The sequence below is a fragment of the Solenopsis invicta genome, chromosome 3 (genome assembly GCF_016802725.1).
Source record: "Solenopsis invicta isolate M01_SB chromosome 3, UNIL_Sinv_3.0, whole genome shotgun sequence".
Lineage (NCBI taxonomy): Eukaryota > Metazoa > Arthropoda > Insecta > Hymenoptera > Formicidae > Solenopsis > Solenopsis invicta.
The window spans coordinates 17093097-17112195 of record NC_052666.1 but is presented as its reverse complement, the minus strand read 5'-3'; the positions used below and the strand labels follow the sequence as shown (position 1 = coordinate 17112195).

Genomic DNA, 19099 nt, shown 5'->3' with positions numbered 1-19099 from the left:
TACGTTCGATAACAGGGAAGCTTAAATTTCAGTTTCGTTGATAGTTACGGATACGTTTCGCGAACTTTAGGTACCAGTACGCTTTCAAGATTTTCGGTCAGATTCGAGTAGCATCCGTAAAGGCGAGCACTGTTATCCGCGTAATCGCAATCTCTTGAGGTAACGGAGGTATTCGAAGCTCCCTATCTAGCATAAGTCAAAAGTTATTTCGTGTTGGTGATTTATGGCTGAGGGAAATTTAATAACAACGGTATTTCACGATATTCACAGTTGTACATTATTGTTAAATATACATATATCGGGAGTATTAATGTCGATACACTTGCACGTATTTCTTTGTGACACTTAACCGTCCGCAGACAAACCGGAATCGTGTATTTGAGACTCGGACAATTTTCTCATTTTGCCGATTCTGCCTCAAGTTCGGACGTGTACAAAAAGAAATTAAAAATATTTCTGATCATTAAAATTATTATCGTTAAATGTTAAAAAAGTATACTAGAATTTTTCTGATTCTTCAGAGCCTGAAAATCTTTTGAAAAATATAACTAGTGATCAATTGGTCTGATTAAACAGTGAAAAAACAGGTTCGTCTAAGAAAGATTAAAAAACTTTAATAAGTGACTAGTATTTCTTCACATTGTTTTGTTTATGTTTCAAAGAGAGAAAGTGAATAACATGCGCAAAGTCTCTTTATGAATACGACGATACCGGATGGCATTAATACTTCCGATTGTAGGGGCGCAGCCAAAGTGCATCATACGGAGCGTCTACAGCAACCATCCAAAAAAAAAAATATTTTGATTAGAGTCACTTGGAGTCTTAATGGATTGAATGCAACTCTGCAATGTATTTTTTAATTTTATTTAAAAGAATCAATATTTACCCTGAAAATATTCAGGTTGTTAACGGTACAGAGATCATGGAAAATATGAAAAAATCACGGAATAAAAAATGTAGTAACTTAATCATTTTGCCGACTTGAATTCGCCCAATGATAAAATTTAAATTTGCCGCTTACCGTAATTCATTGGGTGCATCCGGATGTGCGGTCGCTCGTAAAAATGTTTTCAAACATGTCCCCAGGACAGCTCCATTAGTTCCATAGCAACATATTTGCAATTGAACCGATTCAAAATTGTATACATGATTGCTTACGGTTTGGCACTCCATTTTCATGATAGTTTGTTAAAAAATATTGAAAGTGAATGCTTTGTCACTTATTTTGATGAAAGTTTAAACGAGAGCTCACAATCTCAACAAATGGATATTGTTGTTGGTGCTGCTGCAGTAAAACATCAAACGAAGTCTGTGTGAGATATTTTGGTTCAGATGGTTTACTTGGCCATTTAACAACAAAAATCTTTTATGTGCTTTAAGAGTGAAGTAAAAGCTTTAAATTTAAAACAAATGCAACCAAAAGTGACCTGGAATGGAAAACCTAGAAAAATCCTGGAATATTTTTTTTTCTGTTTTGCTAACAGCCTTGAATATTTAGCACAAACTATTTTTAATTTATTTAGCTATATATATATATATATATATATGTCGAAAATAATATTCGTGATATTAATATTCATTAAATCCACATATTATAATATTATTGAAAAGATAACGACTATTAATTTAACAATATCGATCACAATTAATAACTTACTAACAATAATGATTAATTATATACCACCGTATCACATATTAGTACATATTAAGCTGCAAACTCATTATTCCTATTGCACCTTTTTGCCTCGATTTCTTTGTTAATTTAGCAATTATCGGAATTGTTAAGGAATGCTTGTTAATTTCATCAACGAGAATTATGTGAAAATTGCATTCATTGCATCAAATTTCAAGTGACTTAATTTATTATTATTATTGCATACATCTCTTACGCGAGTTTATGTGACAATTGGTTACTAGCGCAGTACGGTAACACGCGTACATGCATAACATGCATAAACAAATTCCACGATACTAAAATGCTAATTATGAATTACGCTGACAATTCGACCGCAAAATTTCGCGGTCGCGAGCGTTCCGCGGGATGCGGCAGTGTTCGCTGACAGCAAATGTCGTTATTCAGCGTGCGCGTGACGCAAGCAATCGAGATGCCAGGTTGAAACAGCGACGGTTAATGTTCGGATCATGCTCTCGTAGACGTCGCGGAAATACCGACTTATTTCAATGCCGCGTAATATTATGGATTATCGCGCCAGCGCAACCTTCGTTCAATCACAAAACGTTGCTGCGATATAACTGTCATCGCTGTGAGTCACAGCGCTTTCGAGAGTGTTACAAACGTTTGTTTCGGACTTAACGTTGCCGGAATCTAACAAGAGCACGCGAGCGAATGTTATTTGTCGTACTGCCGATGTCGGATGTCGTAATGCCCGAGAGAGATTGCGTATATAAATCTTGGAGAGCGCGCGGCGCGATGCAAAGTGCACGCACGCACGCACGCACGCACGCGAACGGTCGATCACGCGCGAGAAGGGAGGAAAAAAGAGAAAGGAAGATTAAAAGAATATTAAACGTCTGTTTAGCGCTCTGCGCTCGCGCGACTCGCCGCCGATAATAATAACGCGATGTAACGGCGCGCGGCTCGTGCATTTCTGAACTCCGAGGAAACAGCATGTAATACGTCGGAATGCTCATGCATCAGCGCTGATCATATTTAGATGGAGCGTTGGGTTCGCGCAAATATTTGTGTCTCGCGTACCTCGCACGCGATGCTTCTCCATTATCGTGGTATGTGTCCTGCGTGGCCGTTCGCGCGTGTACGTGGATGTAGTGGGCGCGGTGTATTTTACCAACGGTGCCACGTCGCGTCACGTTTAATCTGATGGCGTTTTTCCCCGTTATTAGATCGCCGCGACGTGACTTTTTTTTCTTTCCTTTCAGTCTCTCGATATACGGTGCGCTTTTTTAAAGCTGACGTTAAATACTGCCGCCTCTCTTCTCTCTATCTCAGCGCGACATGGAGATTATCTCAACTTTTAGCCGCGTCTGTGCCTCTCCCCTTCGATTATACTTTTCCGCATAGTAACGCGATAGATCGAATAATTAAGTAACATTTTAAAAATAACAATCATAAAGTTGCTTCGCGTCCATCAATAGCACTGAAAATTTCGTTTCATTCCTTTCGTAATTTTATTATTGCCATACAAAGGTATAAAAAGAATTCAGTAATCTCTTTAAGATACGGTGGCGAACGTATATTTTTACGAATTGTCAATAATTGGAAGACGATTTAATTAGAGGCAAACTTAACTCTACACCAAGAGCAAAATAGCCACACGTTGATTCGCAAAAAAGTAATCTGGCGTCATTCGAGCGGAACTTCAAAAAGAAATTAACGATTCGTAGAACCTGCGGAAGTAATCTGTGGCAAAAGGCACACGGCGTGTGGCTGCCAAGCGATGCGAGACCCGGACCGAAATTCCGAGACGGTTTTTCGCGGTGCAGTCGGTCGTTTTAACTGCACGCGCGCGAGTCGTCGAAAAAGCGGTTCGGTATTTTTTTCCCCCTCCGAAATCGATAATTGGTGGCCGTATAAGCTGCGGCGAAAAAGCCAGTCTACCGATCCGTTTGATCGAGCAGTTAATTGATAAATCGCATCGCACAGACCCCCGCATTTCGACGGCGGATTTCAATGGCGGAATCACTGGCACCGGTGACGAGCTTGCGAAGAAACGTCGAGGTTTTAACACGGTCGCGTTTTATATATAAAGCCTTAAATTGAGCGAGGACCGATTTTACACGGAGTGATGTGACTATACGTATCGTTCCCGTGCGTATATCTGGATACCTGAGTCATATGTTTTTCAACTGTATTCGTTCCAGTGATCACACGTTATTGCGTTCTCATTGGTTTTTGAAATTCGTGAAAAGCAACAACACACACGGAGTTTGTTTTAATGAAATTGATATAATATGAGCAAACTGCTATACAGTGCGACACAACAATATTCAAATTCACGAGTAACGTTTTCAAACTAAAGCCTCTTCTCTCTCTCTCTCTTTCTCTCTTTCTATTTTTGTATCAATTTTTTTATAATATTCTTTTATAAACAAGCTGTGTAATCGCGTACACCTATTTTAATCTTAATCACTATAGTTGCAATTTTGGTAACCGCCACAATAGAATCAATTTGATTCGAATATAAATGAACAGCGTTTTAATTTATATTTACAATTTGAGGCAACGTCGAAATTTGTTTTTCATTATTTCGCCTGTATACTAAACGTAAAAAATTTATATTACGTACATAAAATCGAAGATATTTAGTAAAATAGTACAGATATAAATCAAAGTTTTTATCATTGTAATTTAGAAATCAATATGTGGTTCCTTAAAAATTGATAAAAAAGTTGTACGTATATTTCATATTAGAGAAATGATATTTGTCCAATACATAAAAGATTGATATGAAGATAATTTGATAGCGTTTCAAGTACGAATTGTCATTGAACATGCTGTTTTTAGTGCGGTCGAGTATCGTAATGAAAGCGGGAGCTTCTCGAAATTTATGATTCAGACGAGAAAGTCATTTATACGTGGTGCCGGTTATCTAAACAAATAACTTTGCTCGTCGAGAGGGAAATACACGATAAGAAATTTTCGGCGCGCGTTGCACATGCATCTTCGTTGATCGCCCCAAACAAGGGCTTCGGGAGGATGAATGGAGCGCCCGCAAACTTTCAGCAGAAGACAGAACATGGCAAGTACGTACACACAACATTTCTTAGTGGCAAATTTTTGCCTTTTAGCGAAATGTACACGGTGAATAAGGAGGTCTTAAAGCGGAGTTCCGGCTTTTTCCCAATGTACATTCCGCGCCGTAAAATTGGTGTACATACATACGTGTGTTTCGAATATTCCGTCGTCTAATAAAATAGACGTACTATTCCAGCCGTAATATTATAAAAATAAAAAGATGTACATCTCTCGCGTGTATCTGTACATGCAACGTCCACGAAGCTTTTAATTTCCTGGGAAGTTTTCATTAAATGCCCGTTATTTTGATATATCTGTAATATCGACGTGTTTTCGCGTGCCTTTTAAAATATGTAAAATTTACGTAAGTCGATAAAGTTTCTTCGAAGTTGTCGAAAATAATTAAAGATGTAGTTAACTCAGCCCAATTAAATGTAAAATAAAATGTTGTTTTCGTGCCTTCCGCGCAGGCGCAATCTTATGTAAAATTTTAATCAGATATCGCCGAGCGACGTTACAACTCGAATTCAACCGGATGCGATCAACGGAAGCGGAAAAATACGCGAACTTCGTTTTAGCAACAATTTGTGTCAAACGAACGGCGCGAGCCGACAAACTTGATGCAAGCGAATAGACCGGGCTTCTTTCGTCAAACTTCGCGCAAGCAGAACGAGAGGTTGTTATCAAGTTAGAAGGAAGTTTGTTGCGAGTTCGCCGATGCAACATGATGTAAACAGTCTGCACCGCTTTCTTTGTGTCGCAGTAGTTGGAAAATGTGTATTTACTTCTATATGAAATTGGTTGCTTTCCTCAAAAATTGCTTCGCACGTATTCTTCGGTAATAGGTTCCTCTGTCTTATCATCTTTGTGCTAGCCTGCTTCTCGAATGAGAGTAGATGTGAAATAATAAATTCCCAAAAGGGTTCTCTTTATTTCTTTATCAATGTTGATTCAAGTTTTCATGGAAGTCACATAAATTTCAAGTTTTTGATTGATAGAATAACGCCTTAAAGCTCTTTTCTCTATCGTATTTGTAAGAAATTCATATGAACATTTTTAAAGATTGTCATTATTCATACAATTATATTTTTAAATCTTTTTTACATCGTGCAAAGTTATAATAGAACATTTTTATCTCTTGCTGAAACATATGCTAAATTGATTTTTCCAATTACTTTCGTTTATTTTTAGTTTTATTAAACTGCATAACTTTTTTAATATCGCAGCATACGTAATCTATTATAAATTGAATATTTGCCGCTGAATACTTCCTCGGAAGTGGACATCGACAATCTTCTCTCGGACGAAGCTGCCACGCGCTCAACAATCTTGCCACGCCAAGAGTAACAGAAATGAGGGTACACTTTTCGTCCTGATAGAAATCGCGCCGGTTGCATGCGGCGCGAGGTATGGTGCGACAGCACGTGCGAACTCGACTGGACATCCCTCGATTACGTTCATCCACCGCACCCTCGAGTTTCTTCGAAATCGGTAAGGAGGCGCCATCGCCTCGTTTCCTTTCGAGAGCACACCTTCAACTCCCGTCTTTTTCGTCCCCCCGTCTTGCCGCACCACCCCGCGCATCCACGCGAAGACCCCCTGGTTTCTTACAAGTCCTGTCTCCGGGGTTAGCAGACAGCAGAGCGGCGTCGGCTCTCTAAACACGTCATTTGTATGCGCGGCGGCTGCATAAGAAATTCGCGCGAGTGTTTGTCTTCGCCGTTAGCACGACGAAGGTTTGAAGAGACCCGGGGTAGCAGAAGTGGGATAGCTTAGAAGGGACAGAAGGGAGGGCGGCAAAACGAAGTGGTGCACGAGAGCAATCACGTCGACGAGAGAAAGGATGACCTCCAGATAGCACCTTCCTTACACGTACACTCTGCAGATAGACCTCAGCTGTAGGAACCAGGCCGAGGCGAGAAGGGCGCGTCCCGGAGATTAATGAAATTTCGATCGACGGTGTAAGAGATGAATCAGACGCGTCTTATAAGACAGATACACGGGGACATAATTCGTATGGACGAGAAATTCTTCCTCGAATATGACACCGTCTTAATACTATCTTGAATATGTCGAAGCACTTTCCGGTTGTGTTCTCAGTTTCGATATCTATAACCCATCTGTGTCTGGATTCATCCATTTTTCAAGTATGCGTTGCGTAAGAAAATGCATTTTACGACGTACTTTGTTTCAAGTCCCCGCTATGTTCTCGCGTACGTGGGAAAAATATGTGCGTACGTCATTTTAAATAATTCCGACTTAGATAAATCGAACGTGATATGGCGCATGCTTTTTCGAATGGCATATGTAGGCATGTCACAACGTTCACACTTCAGAACGCGAAAGTTGTCGTTATTGCTCGTTTTTTTTTCTCCTCTTTACCTTGAACGACTACCTCTTTTGTATTATGCGCGTCAGCAGTTTCTGTATGTAGGTCACACCATACCATTTTTTGCTGTAGTAAGTGTCCTCGTGGCTATTCAAGAAGTTCTTTGAGAACTAGAAACTTAAAGAAAATTGCTAGTATCGTGTCTAGCGATCGGTGGTCGGGGAAGACTGTACCGACGAAGGCAAAAAGGGTTTTAGCGAGCGATGGCCGTCCGGGGATTCGTGCGGCTTCGACGGCTTGTAGGAAGAAGTGTCATAAAGCTTCGACAGACTGGCGTTCGCCGTACCGCCTCAACTTATGGTAGCGTGGACATCGATAATCCACGTTGAGAGAAAGTCGCACCTAACTTGAACACACTCCTGTGGCAACATTAATAGCTTAACTTTCAGAGTCGATCGTTCGTTAATATCTTAGCGATATATATATATACTTTTTTTTATTTAACGGAAAGCGATTATTTGATAACTTTTCATTAAATAAAAGAAGAAATTTTTTAGTATTAGTAGTGATCTAAATAATCAAATATTTAATGATCGAATGAATATATTAATTAAATTGAGTACATTTTTTTAAACAGTACATTTTGTATTTTGTTTTGAATAAAAAATTTTTTAACAAATGTGTATTTAGATTTTAAAAAAAATTAACAGTTGAATTTTAGCTTTAACAAGAATAAATTTATATTATATTTAATTACTTATTGTAATTACTTATAAGATTTATGTTGTTTTTAATAACATATTTTACACTATATTAAAATATTTTATAAAGAGATAGAATGAGAGAAAAAAATTTATAATTTAACATTTATAGTTTTTTCTCTCTCAACTTAACAATTTTCTCAAATACTTGTAAATTTTTAATATCTTTTTTTTCTAAAATGTTATATATTATACGCCAAATATGTAATACATAATACGAAGTTGCTGAAACGACTTTTCGATATCTAAACGACGCTCGGAAGAATATCGCAATTCTATCAAACGGAAGCTACTTATTCATTGGTTTCTCTAACACGGTATGGCTATTTGCGTCAATGTACATAGTTGGGTATGAATATATGTACGGATATATATATATATGTGTGTAGGAGCATATGAATGTACGTATGCATGTATGTACTGCTTACCGGTTCGGAGCAGCTGCGGGAATAGACGGAAAGTAGGAAAGTAGGAAAGGGGAAAGAAAATGACTGAGATTAATGAAATTTCGATTTCCCAGGATCGATCGAGCTCCCGTGGGAACGAAAATCCTTATTGCGTAGCTGTGAAGAAGCAGGTGCAAAAATGGAGATATGAGAGGCGAAAAAAGAAAAACAAATCTTTTAAATTAAGAAAATTAGATTTCTCAAAGAAGTCCATATGCTTTTCGGAAAAATATAGTGAATAAAGAAAGAAACTAGTAAAAAGAGGTTACAGTTGGTTTTCTTCGGCATTACAATGGAATAATTTCGGGAACGGCGATTTAGCGAAAGGTTTCGCAATTGTAACGATGCTATTAACGGAAACGTAGACTCAGGTGCACCGGTGCTAGTTAACGTTAAAATATTTATTCTATTTACTGGACGGGAGTTCGCGGGGTCAACGAGCGACCGCGGAATAGGCCGTTTCAATTATGCAAAGCCTCAGCGTCGAATAAGTTACACAGTTGTAATAATGCACGTGATAATATTGCAGCTGTAAAAAGGAATAAAGACACTTTTTTCGTAATATTTCTTTGTCGTTATAAAACCCGTATTATATAAGTTTTCTACATTACCATCCGTACTAGTGAAAAAAGGAAAGAAAACTCGCTTTATTTGGGACAGTAGACTATATAAATTTTGACTATATATAAGTCAAGTCACATCTACGAACTTAATTTAATTTAATTAAGTGCTTCGCTAGCTGGACGCACCTACCCAAGTTGCTCTCTTTAACGGCAAATGCATCCTGTTTAGACGAAATTATTCTCTGATGTTAGGTCGACGCGAAAACAAAATATGCAATCCAGTCAAATCAATTCATTCAAGAGCATTATATTTTAATATTAGACAGATATAGAATAATAAAGATTATATTTTTCAGATGCACGTACAACATGTTATATCTAAAATCATATCTTTGATTACATATCCGCGTAAAAATGTAAATGAGAGATGTGACTTGAGTGACATATCGGCACAATGCTACTTTATATTCTTCCGCAAGCCATTTATCTATCGAAAGTTTCGCGGCGTCGTTCGCGTACGGAAAATAAACTGATTACGGAAATCCAAGATTTGCGGCAGCGTCATCCCCCTTTTTGCCGCGGCTCTGTCTCTTATTTCTGGGACTGTTAGCATTGGAATCGTGTCACTTTCCCTTTTTTCTCAGATAACTCGAACAGCGAGGGGAAACGGAAAAGAGAAGTTGGACACTAAACAGTAGGAGGAAATATCGCGCGCTCGTGGAGTTTAATGAAATTTCGATTCGCAAGGGTCATGAATACTTGGCGAATAGGGCGGCAAGCCGGAAACCGAAGTCGGCAATGGTGGAATTGTCGAGCGATATGCCGCGCTGCTGATAGGACGACACTGCATGATACAGTGCGGTGCAGTGCGGTGCAGTGCGGTGCAGTGCGGGATCGTGCGGAACACCTGAATAGAGGGAAATTACCTCGAAGAATCGGAATTGTCGCTGCACGCTGCTGCGAGAGCGGGCCCTTTGATTTCGTAACCACTACAGTCTCGTTCTGCTACGTCAACTGTACCGTAAAAGAGAACGCGCGCATGCACGCAGATACTCAAAACTTTTCAACGCACGCTTAATGCAATTCTTTGAATCGCTCGCTCGCCGAAACGCTCCGATGGCCTTCGGGTTCTCTCCCGTTCGCGTTCATTCGCTAGCGACATTTTTACGCACGCAAACACACTAGTGTATGACTGCGAGAAGGACAGGAAAGGAAACGGAAGGGTTGGCGAGAGAGAAAGAAAGGGAGAGGGGAAAGTAAGAGGGAGAAGGAGAGAGAGCGTGGAACTAAATAGCGGAGGAAAGCGGAAAGGAAGTAGCGCGCGGTGCAACGACGAGAGGAGGGAAGGAGATGGTTCGCCGGTACGTAGAGGCCACTTCCGCTTCACTGTACATTTCACGTGCGGGTGGACCGGATTTATACGCGTAACCGGACGTGCACACATGTGGGAGTGCCCACGAACACACACGGACGGCGCGGCGATCTGAACACGGGCGAATTCGAGCGCTTCCGCTTAGCCTGTCGCGAAACTCGCGTAAGAGAAACAGAAAGGGCGAGCGAGCGAGGACCACCGTGGTGGACGTCCGTGGCGTGGACAGTGCTGATCCCGCAGCTTTGGGAATAGAGATCTGGGTATTCTTTGAGGAGACGCCGCGATGTCGTTGTTGAAATATAACGATGGCGGTTGTTGTACGCCAGCTTGATTTATAAGCGTCGCACCCGCGTCACGTCGACGAACGAAATCGCGCTTGGACGCCCCTATCCGCCCCCATGCGCGATAACGCAATTATGCGCCGCTATTGTTCGCAATGAATTTGAGAAATTTTCACCCGCTAATAAAGTAGAAAAAAATTTCCCTTTTTATTATTTCACTATAAATTCACTTATCTATTTTGCATACAGTTTTATACAATTCTCCATTTATTTAGTTTTTTACGATGCAAAAAATAATGGTCATTTTATTTTTGTTACAATGAAACGGATTAATACATGCCCTGCCATTATCGGATTAAAAAGTAGTAAGCAGATTTTGTAATCATTTTCTCTCTTGTTTTTTTTTGCTTACTTTTCATTATATTTTTATTATACATTTATTTATTATATATTACATTATATTTCATAAAACATCTTCAATATATTATACATTTTTTTTATTCGTATTATCTTTGCGCGCGTTACTGGCTTAAAATCACGAAACGCACAATATTCTCTTTTGGCTTTAGCAGAACCTCGATAACGTTGAAAACTTCTTGGTTGTACGACCTTCGTATCGCTAATTGCTCTGTATTTTTTACACGCACGATAAAAGTAATAAAGGGTGTTCCACCATCGCCAAGAAATTGCTTCGTACCAAGCTGGAATTAATCGCGCAGCCAAATCGAGCTTTAAATCTCACCACTGTAACAAAGTTAATTCCTCGAACTTTCTCCTGGCACGCACTATAAAGATCAGTATTTTCTAAAAGCGGTTCTCATATCGGCTTTAAGAAATAGTTATTCGCGTATCGTTAAAACGTATGTGATATAAATCACGTGAATTATTCTTTGACGTAATATTATAGAGCTTACAAAGTAAGCAATAAATCTTAGATGACGCATATGTTTTTATAAAATGCTACTCTCTCGAATCAATATCATTAAAATATATATATCGAGATACAAAATACAGAAGCCTTTGTAGCGTTAAATATCTGTACCGTGAAAAACGCTCTTGGAATATCGTATCATTCTTCTGATACAAAATTATATTAGTTTTACGCATCGATCACGCGTAAAACTTATCAGATTGCATACACGGATTGCTTCTTCTGAAAGAATAACAAAACCTTTCACGTTATAATGGCTATGATTTTAATTAAAACGTTAATTCAATTCTGAAGAGTGGCGTGCGCCATTGTTTCTTCATTTGTTTATTGCTCTCTCGACTTTTCCGTCGAGCGAGAATGAAACGTGGGAATTCAGCTGACGCGAATTCCTAGAAAAACAAAAGAGAACATCGGAGAAAGAGAGAAAGAGAGAGAGAGAAAGAATCATATTCAGGGAGAATGGTATACCAGGAAAGGCGTTTAAGGGTCGCAACGAGCAGCCAAGCCACTCATTAGTACAACAGCGTCATCGGAGCATAACGGACAACGGCGCTGTTTAAGTGCGTTTGAATAAACAAAATGAAACCACCGAACAAAACGAAGACGGTGAGCGTTGTGGTGAAACGAAACAGTGAGAGGGAGAAAAAGGAAGCGAGCAGCGAGAGAAAGAGAGAGAGAAAGAGTTCTTTTAGGATGCCGCTATGTACGCGGAGGTCACCCCGGAAACAAGGGTGTTCGTTCGCGAAACGCGGCTTCGCGAAACGCGGCTCGTTTTCCTCACCGTCACCTCGGTGCGCACAAAAGGCCTCGGGCTACGCGGAGACGCGGTTCTCCGCGCCAATGTACCGTGGGTGCCAAGAGTGGGATGGGCTTCGTTAGTTCTCGCTTTTATATCCGCATATCTGAGACTTTATATCTGGCGTGCTCGCGTGAGGAAATTTCGACGGGATAAAAACCAGTTCATGTGCTGCGTGCGGTTTGTCTTAATGGGAATGAGTAATTATTGGCAGGGAAAGTTTTTTTTTTGATATATAGATTAATATATGTAGTTTAATTTTTTTGTCGGGGAAGAAAAAACAATATATATAAAGTATAAATAATTCATCTAGAATTCAGATCATATTAGAGATGCGAATGAAAGAAAAACACAAATATGAAACTTATCAAAGAAACTTATCAATTGTGCATGTTGTTTACTATTATTTCGAATCAAAGAGTTGGATTAAACGATCAGAAAGGCTTCCCTGTCCATGCGGTGAGAATCGCGCGACGACTCGTGACGAGGCGATTTTATTGAACGTTGTAATTTCGATTGGAATGTCTCACGAGGGACGAATGCGAATTACTCTGACGTTCCTTTTCACGCTTCATCGAGTACGATCCTTTTGTAATACCATCTCAATCGCGGAATTACAAACTAGGTTGCTAAACGAACGATGAGGCTATATAATCAATCGGCGAATGATAATTTCGAGATTAAAGCGGCGAATGTACTTTCTATGTGCCGTATTGCGTGCTCGTTTCCATCGTTTTGTGCTTCCGCGATCAAAGAGCGCTCTACGCGCACAAGAATCTTTCGTTCATCTTTATTTTCAGTCGGGGGATTGTCGTATTTACTCGATTAACCGAATCGGACGACGGGGAGGTATCACGCAAAGCGACAGAACGGAAGTGAAGCGCATAAAGATTTCGTGTAATTCGATTCCTTTTGCGAGTATCCTATTCCGAGGAGCAGAAATATTTGCCGAACATTTCGTGATCAGATTATATTCGGGTATCGGGAATACTGGTTTAGCCTACAAGATAATACATTTATCTCGTATAAATATCGTTCTAAAATTTAATATTTATATTCGATTGTGCAAAATGTGATTCCGTGATTTGAATGCAATTAGCAATCGACGATACAGAGAAAATATCAGTTTCTATTTCGTTTTTTATTGAAATTTATAGCCGTGATCTATATCTTTGGCCTCGTCTCCTTTGATTGAGAGAAATGTTGATTTTAGATATCGAGACCTGAAGAATAATTCGATACATCCGCTTATTTTACAAACAGATCGAATCAGGTGTGAGTGAGTAAAATAAATACATAGAAAAGCAAGAGTTAAGAAAGTATATCTCTCTTAAGATGTATTTTTGCTGGCTACGTGAACCTACTTATATTTTATAGAATTTTTCTCCGTTATACTCCCTCCCCTTATTCCACGTCTCCCCCCTTTCTCCTCAATGGATCGATACAAAAGTAATAGATATTTTTGCGCCTGGAAAATGCAGTATTGACTACTGTCGGAGTCAATTATTCCATTACATAAATGCGACATTTTGAAAACTCGTTGCATCGATAGATATACGTCTATTTGGTTGTCGGTGCCACCAAATTTGGAAACTCTAATTTGAGAACTCGTCAAAAGCAGAGCTGAGTGATTGTTTTAAAGTTGTTTTTTTTTTTTTTTTTGCGACTGTCTATCTCGAACGGTGTAGACATAAAAGCATGCTTGAAAAGTGCAGAACACTAGTATGATTTCATTAATCCGTCAATGGTGAAACACTATCGAGGAATCCAAACTCGCGGAAATATGCGAAAGCGCATGCGAAAACGATTACTGACGTAGCCGGCGTATTAAATCTACTATGGGTTCTCATTTGCGATGAGAGAGAACGAAAGCATACGGACTCGCTATTATTTTCTCGTCCGCCTCCAAACGGCGAATGTATTTTCAGGTGAAATGATTGTTTGCTCCGCGAATTACTCACGCGAAGAAATCGGAAGCGAGCGCGGATGTTTCCTATAACCGCGGAATGAATTTACGGTTTACTCTTTTAGTTCAAAGTTCAATTTGCCGCGGCCTCGCCCGTCGTATCGTCGCTTATATACCGGCTAACGGATCGCTCGAGCGGATTCTACACTCGGCGGACCCTACACTCTCGAAACAGTCAATTTATAAATTTAATCGGGCAATGCATTGCAATTGAATTCGCGGGGCCGCCGACAGCGAAGGGGCGTCTCGCGTTCTCTGCCTCGGCAACGAATATACATTTCCATTCTTTTCCCCGGGTTTACCCGCGTGCGCGCGGCCACTTCCGCCTTATAGTTTCAGCGAGAAAGCGGAGAATGAAAGAGTGAAAATGATGACCGCGCGGCGAGAAAAGAGAAGAAAAAAAGGAGAAGGAAAAAAAAAATCCGTTGGACGTCGATAGAGGAGAGAGAGAGAGCTGGGTCGAGCTTACCTCGACTTGCGATTTCAGCCGTTTTAACGTTCGTCCGGTAACGCGACGCGCCACTCCGTGCGATTCGTAAAGTAGAAATGAAGTCGCGAGAATTCTCCTCTGAGAAAGCACGATTCCGCGGATTGATGATTTCGCCTTTAGATAAGGACATGGAAATGCTGCCGCGACAAGACGCTTCAACGCCCGGTCTTAGACAAATTAATTAACGAAGTAATATCGAATTTAATTAATATTCCGAGGTACTCTACATCGGGCGCTCGGCTTCTGCTTCGTGCAAAAGCTACTAACGTAAATTACGAAGTTTTGATATTCATGAAACAGTACACCCGCGATATTACCGTAAAACTAACAAGCCGCGATTGCTTATATAAATGCAAATAAATTTAATAATCCGAAAGTATTAAACACACGGACAAGTGTGATTTACAGGCTACCTGCTCTGCGTCTTATATTTCAATAAATATCAAGAAGTTTATGTATAATACATAAACCATACTACTTGGTATAGCAGTTAATGTATTATGATGCTGAATAATTTATTTAAACAATTGTAACAAGCGTTTTTAGTGTAATGTGAAAAACACTTTGCACCTATTTTAGATATTTATTTATTAGACAAAACAAGCGCGCGCTACAAACTTGTTGATATTACATAATTTCACGCAAATTACAAATTTAATATTACACTATTAATATTAATTTTTAAATCTTATGTTTGTGTGTTACAGTATCACTGCAGCTTGGTAGCAGATTAACTCCGTTCGGTGAGTCAGAAACCAATTTTCGTATTATATTGTGATACTTTACAAATATCCCGCGCAGTATCAAACAGTGCAATATAATAGTTATAACATAAATTTACTTAATTTAATCTTCGTCTTTATACTTTTTTTCTCTGAGACAAATATATAGCGTTTATTTCCTCAAACAAGTATATATATATAGATATTATGTATATATGTACTACATCTTGAATGCTTCATCGGGCGATACTTTAACGCGAAGTGGAGGGCGAAGGCTTCTTCCAGATCGGCGCCGGAAGGTACACTTTTCCCTTATTAAATGGTTGCGGTATCGGAAACGGAGGAAAAAGGGTACATCGCGCAACGTTGCAACCTGGGGCAGCTTGTGTTCCCATCCATTCCAACGGCTTTTCACCCTCGCTTGCCCATCCCCTTGCTTCCTTTTTCCGGCAGTTTATCCGTGTATATCGGATACAATGAGCAGTTATTTCCCGAAACTCGGTCTGGCGCGCGTCGCGACTGGAGAAGAAACTGAGAAAGAGAGAGAGAGAGAAAAGGAGAGAGACCATCGCGCAATTCCACTGGTCGGTGCACCGATCCGGGATTGAAAGTCAACTATACACGAGACTTGAAATCTCGGGTCGCGCGTTTGATCCGATCAGTCCGAGTGCGACTTGTTATATCGCTAAACAACGCTTTCCGAGTAGTCGATTGGCTTACAGCCTTCGGCTTTTACCGCTCTCTTTCTCTCCGCTTCCATTTGTCGCCTCTTTTTCACTCGTGAGCTCGCGCAGGAAAGTGTATGTGCACAAGCGAAATTGTTTGCCGCGGCAGTGGCGGGCTTGTGGGTTCGTTATAAGTGGTATTAAATGTATAGTACAACTTATCGTCGATTCTTCGGAACCTTGAAACTTAAACAAGCGAAAGCTTGTTGTTTCACGGTAACATACGTTGGGTGCTTCTCAAATGATTTATCTAAAGAATTTTTGAAGAAAAATATTTTCAGAATAAAACTGTAAAACATTTTATTGAGAGTAAAATATGACATTTTGAAGAGAGAGAGAGAGAGAGAACAAAAATAAGCTGGAAAGCTTAATACATATTTTTTCTTTTTTTTTATTTTTATAAATAATCAATAATATTGAATGCAGTAGTTTTTATCTTATACTATTAAAAAATATGATATCGACACTTTGAAATTTTGTAGTCATATTATGCTCGTAAATCTTATGATAGTAAAAGACTGCTCCTTAGCTGCGAGAGACTCTTCCTTTTTTATGAGGCTTGTAGTAGTTGTATGACATCAACGTTCAACAGAGCGAATGTATATAGCTGTGCTCAAGGAAATCAAGCTAAGCTGCAACGGAGAAGGAACGTAATCGTTAGAATCTGAGATTTACGATAGAAATTATTAACCTTGTTACACCCGTCGCTTGATTGCTTCTAAATTCGTATCACATTTTATCTTTATTTCAAGTAAGTAATGTAATTTTGCTAAATATTCGTATTCAATGTAAGTCAATTTGCGACGTTCTAAATTTATTTTAATGAAAACTGTCGTGAAAAATGTACTGGTGTATTTCGACGCCTTCAAAATTTACATTATGTAATGAGTATATAGACTTAAATCACTGTACTAATCTTACGGCAACGTTTTCTTTCATTTTTATCTCCGTTACAGCACGAAATGACGCGTTTCACGCTCGATCCGCTATAATCTGAAAGGATATAGGTAAGCCTGTAGTCAGACATCCTCGCCCCGAACATCGAGCTTGGCATGTCGACGACGTAAAAATGTAATTACTGGGGGCAAAATCGCGCCAAGTTCTCTTTTTCCTCTCGGTAGCGACAATCCTCTCGATAACACAAATCCTCGGTCGTATCTTACATAACGTTCACGTCTCGTAGAATTGCTCAAAAGTCGTTTGAAAGCGATCTAGCACCGATCGTGCCAAGCCAGTGTACGGCTCGTTAATTGCCGGGAAGAAGCAAACAATTCACGCTAATTATTGCGACGACGATGCTGCGTAACATCCAATTACCGACTACGATGACGGCCTCTTTCTCTCCTTCTCTTCAGCCAGCTTGTTCGACTCTTTTTTTTTTTTGCTACGAAGATGATTTATTGGATGCTCATGGCGCGTGGGAACCCCGTCGTTGTTTCGATCCGTTTTCGAGCTGATAAGAGAGAGAGAAAGAGAAAGGGAAGGGGCTTGACCGAGTGAAGGAGATAGACAGGCAGTTACATAGATAGATAGAGGCATTAAATCTTAAAGGCTGGTCTTCCCAACCACCAAGGAAAATGCAAACACAAAACAAGCGTGCGGAAGAGCAAAGAATCGGACGAGCGTACGTGAAAATCGAGAAGATATGGTAGATATTTACATATCCGTGTACTTATGTTTTATACGCAGACATTCTCGTCGGTACGAATTCACGGATATGCAAATATGCATAGACATCTTGGTCTACAACGTCGACTGATGTCAATAAACCTGAGAACTTGGAGAAGAGATTATTCCAACAACAACATTCCGCGTGTTTGCGAACGTAAGTTATTGCCGGGAATATTTCGCTTGTATATATTTATCGTACATTTCACCGATCTCGCGTATGCTCTTTCGGCAGACCCGTGCACGGAGGTGGTCTCAAGTTAATTGAATCTTGTTAATTTAATCAGCAGCCCTATCGAATTTTATTTACTCTTTTCCAACCTAGCTCGACGTGGCCCCCCCAAATCCCGTTTTGCTCGATTCTATATAAAAACTATGAATATGGATGGATCAATTTATTTTTACTTTTACATATCCGTGTTTCTTGATTATCGTGTATCTATGGGAAATCATTAAAATCAAGCAAACAGATGGATGAACGAATCTAGCGCTGACGTCGGTGTGCTGGTTACGTCAAACCATAATATGCGAAATGTCGATAATGAAAAGAGCTTCAGAGTGAGAGTATTCATACACGTAAGACCGTATGCGTCGCGGATCGAAGAGGGGAAAAACGGGAGAAAAAAAAAATGGCAAATGGCAGGCGGGAAAATGAGAGGGGACGTGTCCACAGCCGCCGTCACAATCACCCGCATTTTCCTCCATCGACGATCCAACGTCCTCGCGCTGCACCTCTCTAACCCTCAATTTTCCCTCACTTCTCGCTCTTCTCTCCCACTTCCCGTTCGTCCTCTCTGTTGTCTCTTCTCGCGTTCGTGCTCCACGCGTCATCTCACGGCCTCCTCACCGCTGTCTAACCACTCATCGCGAAAAACTCATTCGAGGAAGGATGGCGCGTTGAGCCTTTCGCAGCCGAGCGTTCAATGTAATTTCCCCGCTCCGTTTCCTTGTAGTGTACGTGGTCTTCCAAACGGTTTCCTTTTACAGGAAGCCATCGTTTGGTCAAGGAGAAGTTGAGTAAAGACGAGAGACACTAGTGCCTCTCCGCTTCGTGAGCTCGTTAATGAAATTGTGATGTGATAGACGCGATTCGATTAGAAATCGTACGTAAATAAATTCGTTTTACCGTTATATATTTCAATATACTTCAAGTCTGTTTCAATAAAACCGACGATTTTTAAATCGACACTTAAAATTCAAATTGGATTATATAACTTCTTGTTTAGTTGAATTTGCAATTAACGTCATGGACGTTTCTGCACCTCTCAATTGAACTGCGCATATTTGCTTATGCGAAAGACTCTCTCTGGTTACGCCCCCGATGCATTCAGCACT

General features: G+C 40.0%; 1 protein-coding gene across 2 annotated transcripts in view; it reads left to right on the top strand.

Annotated features, from left to right (window-relative positions):
- The window catches only part of LOC105202773 (nephrin), a 291450-nt gene that overhangs the window by 39538 nt on the left and 232813 nt on the right, over nucleotides 1-19099 (top strand). For both annotated transcript variants that reach the window (XM_039447151.1, XM_026135813.2), the window contains one exon: nucleotides 15357-15392. Coding sequence is in view for 1 of the 2 variants with exons in the window: in XM_026135813.2 (XP_025991598.2) it covers nucleotides 15357-15392 (36 nt within the window). In the remaining variant the exon portion in view is untranslated. The remainder of the gene's footprint in view (nucleotides 1-15356; nucleotides 15393-19099) is intronic.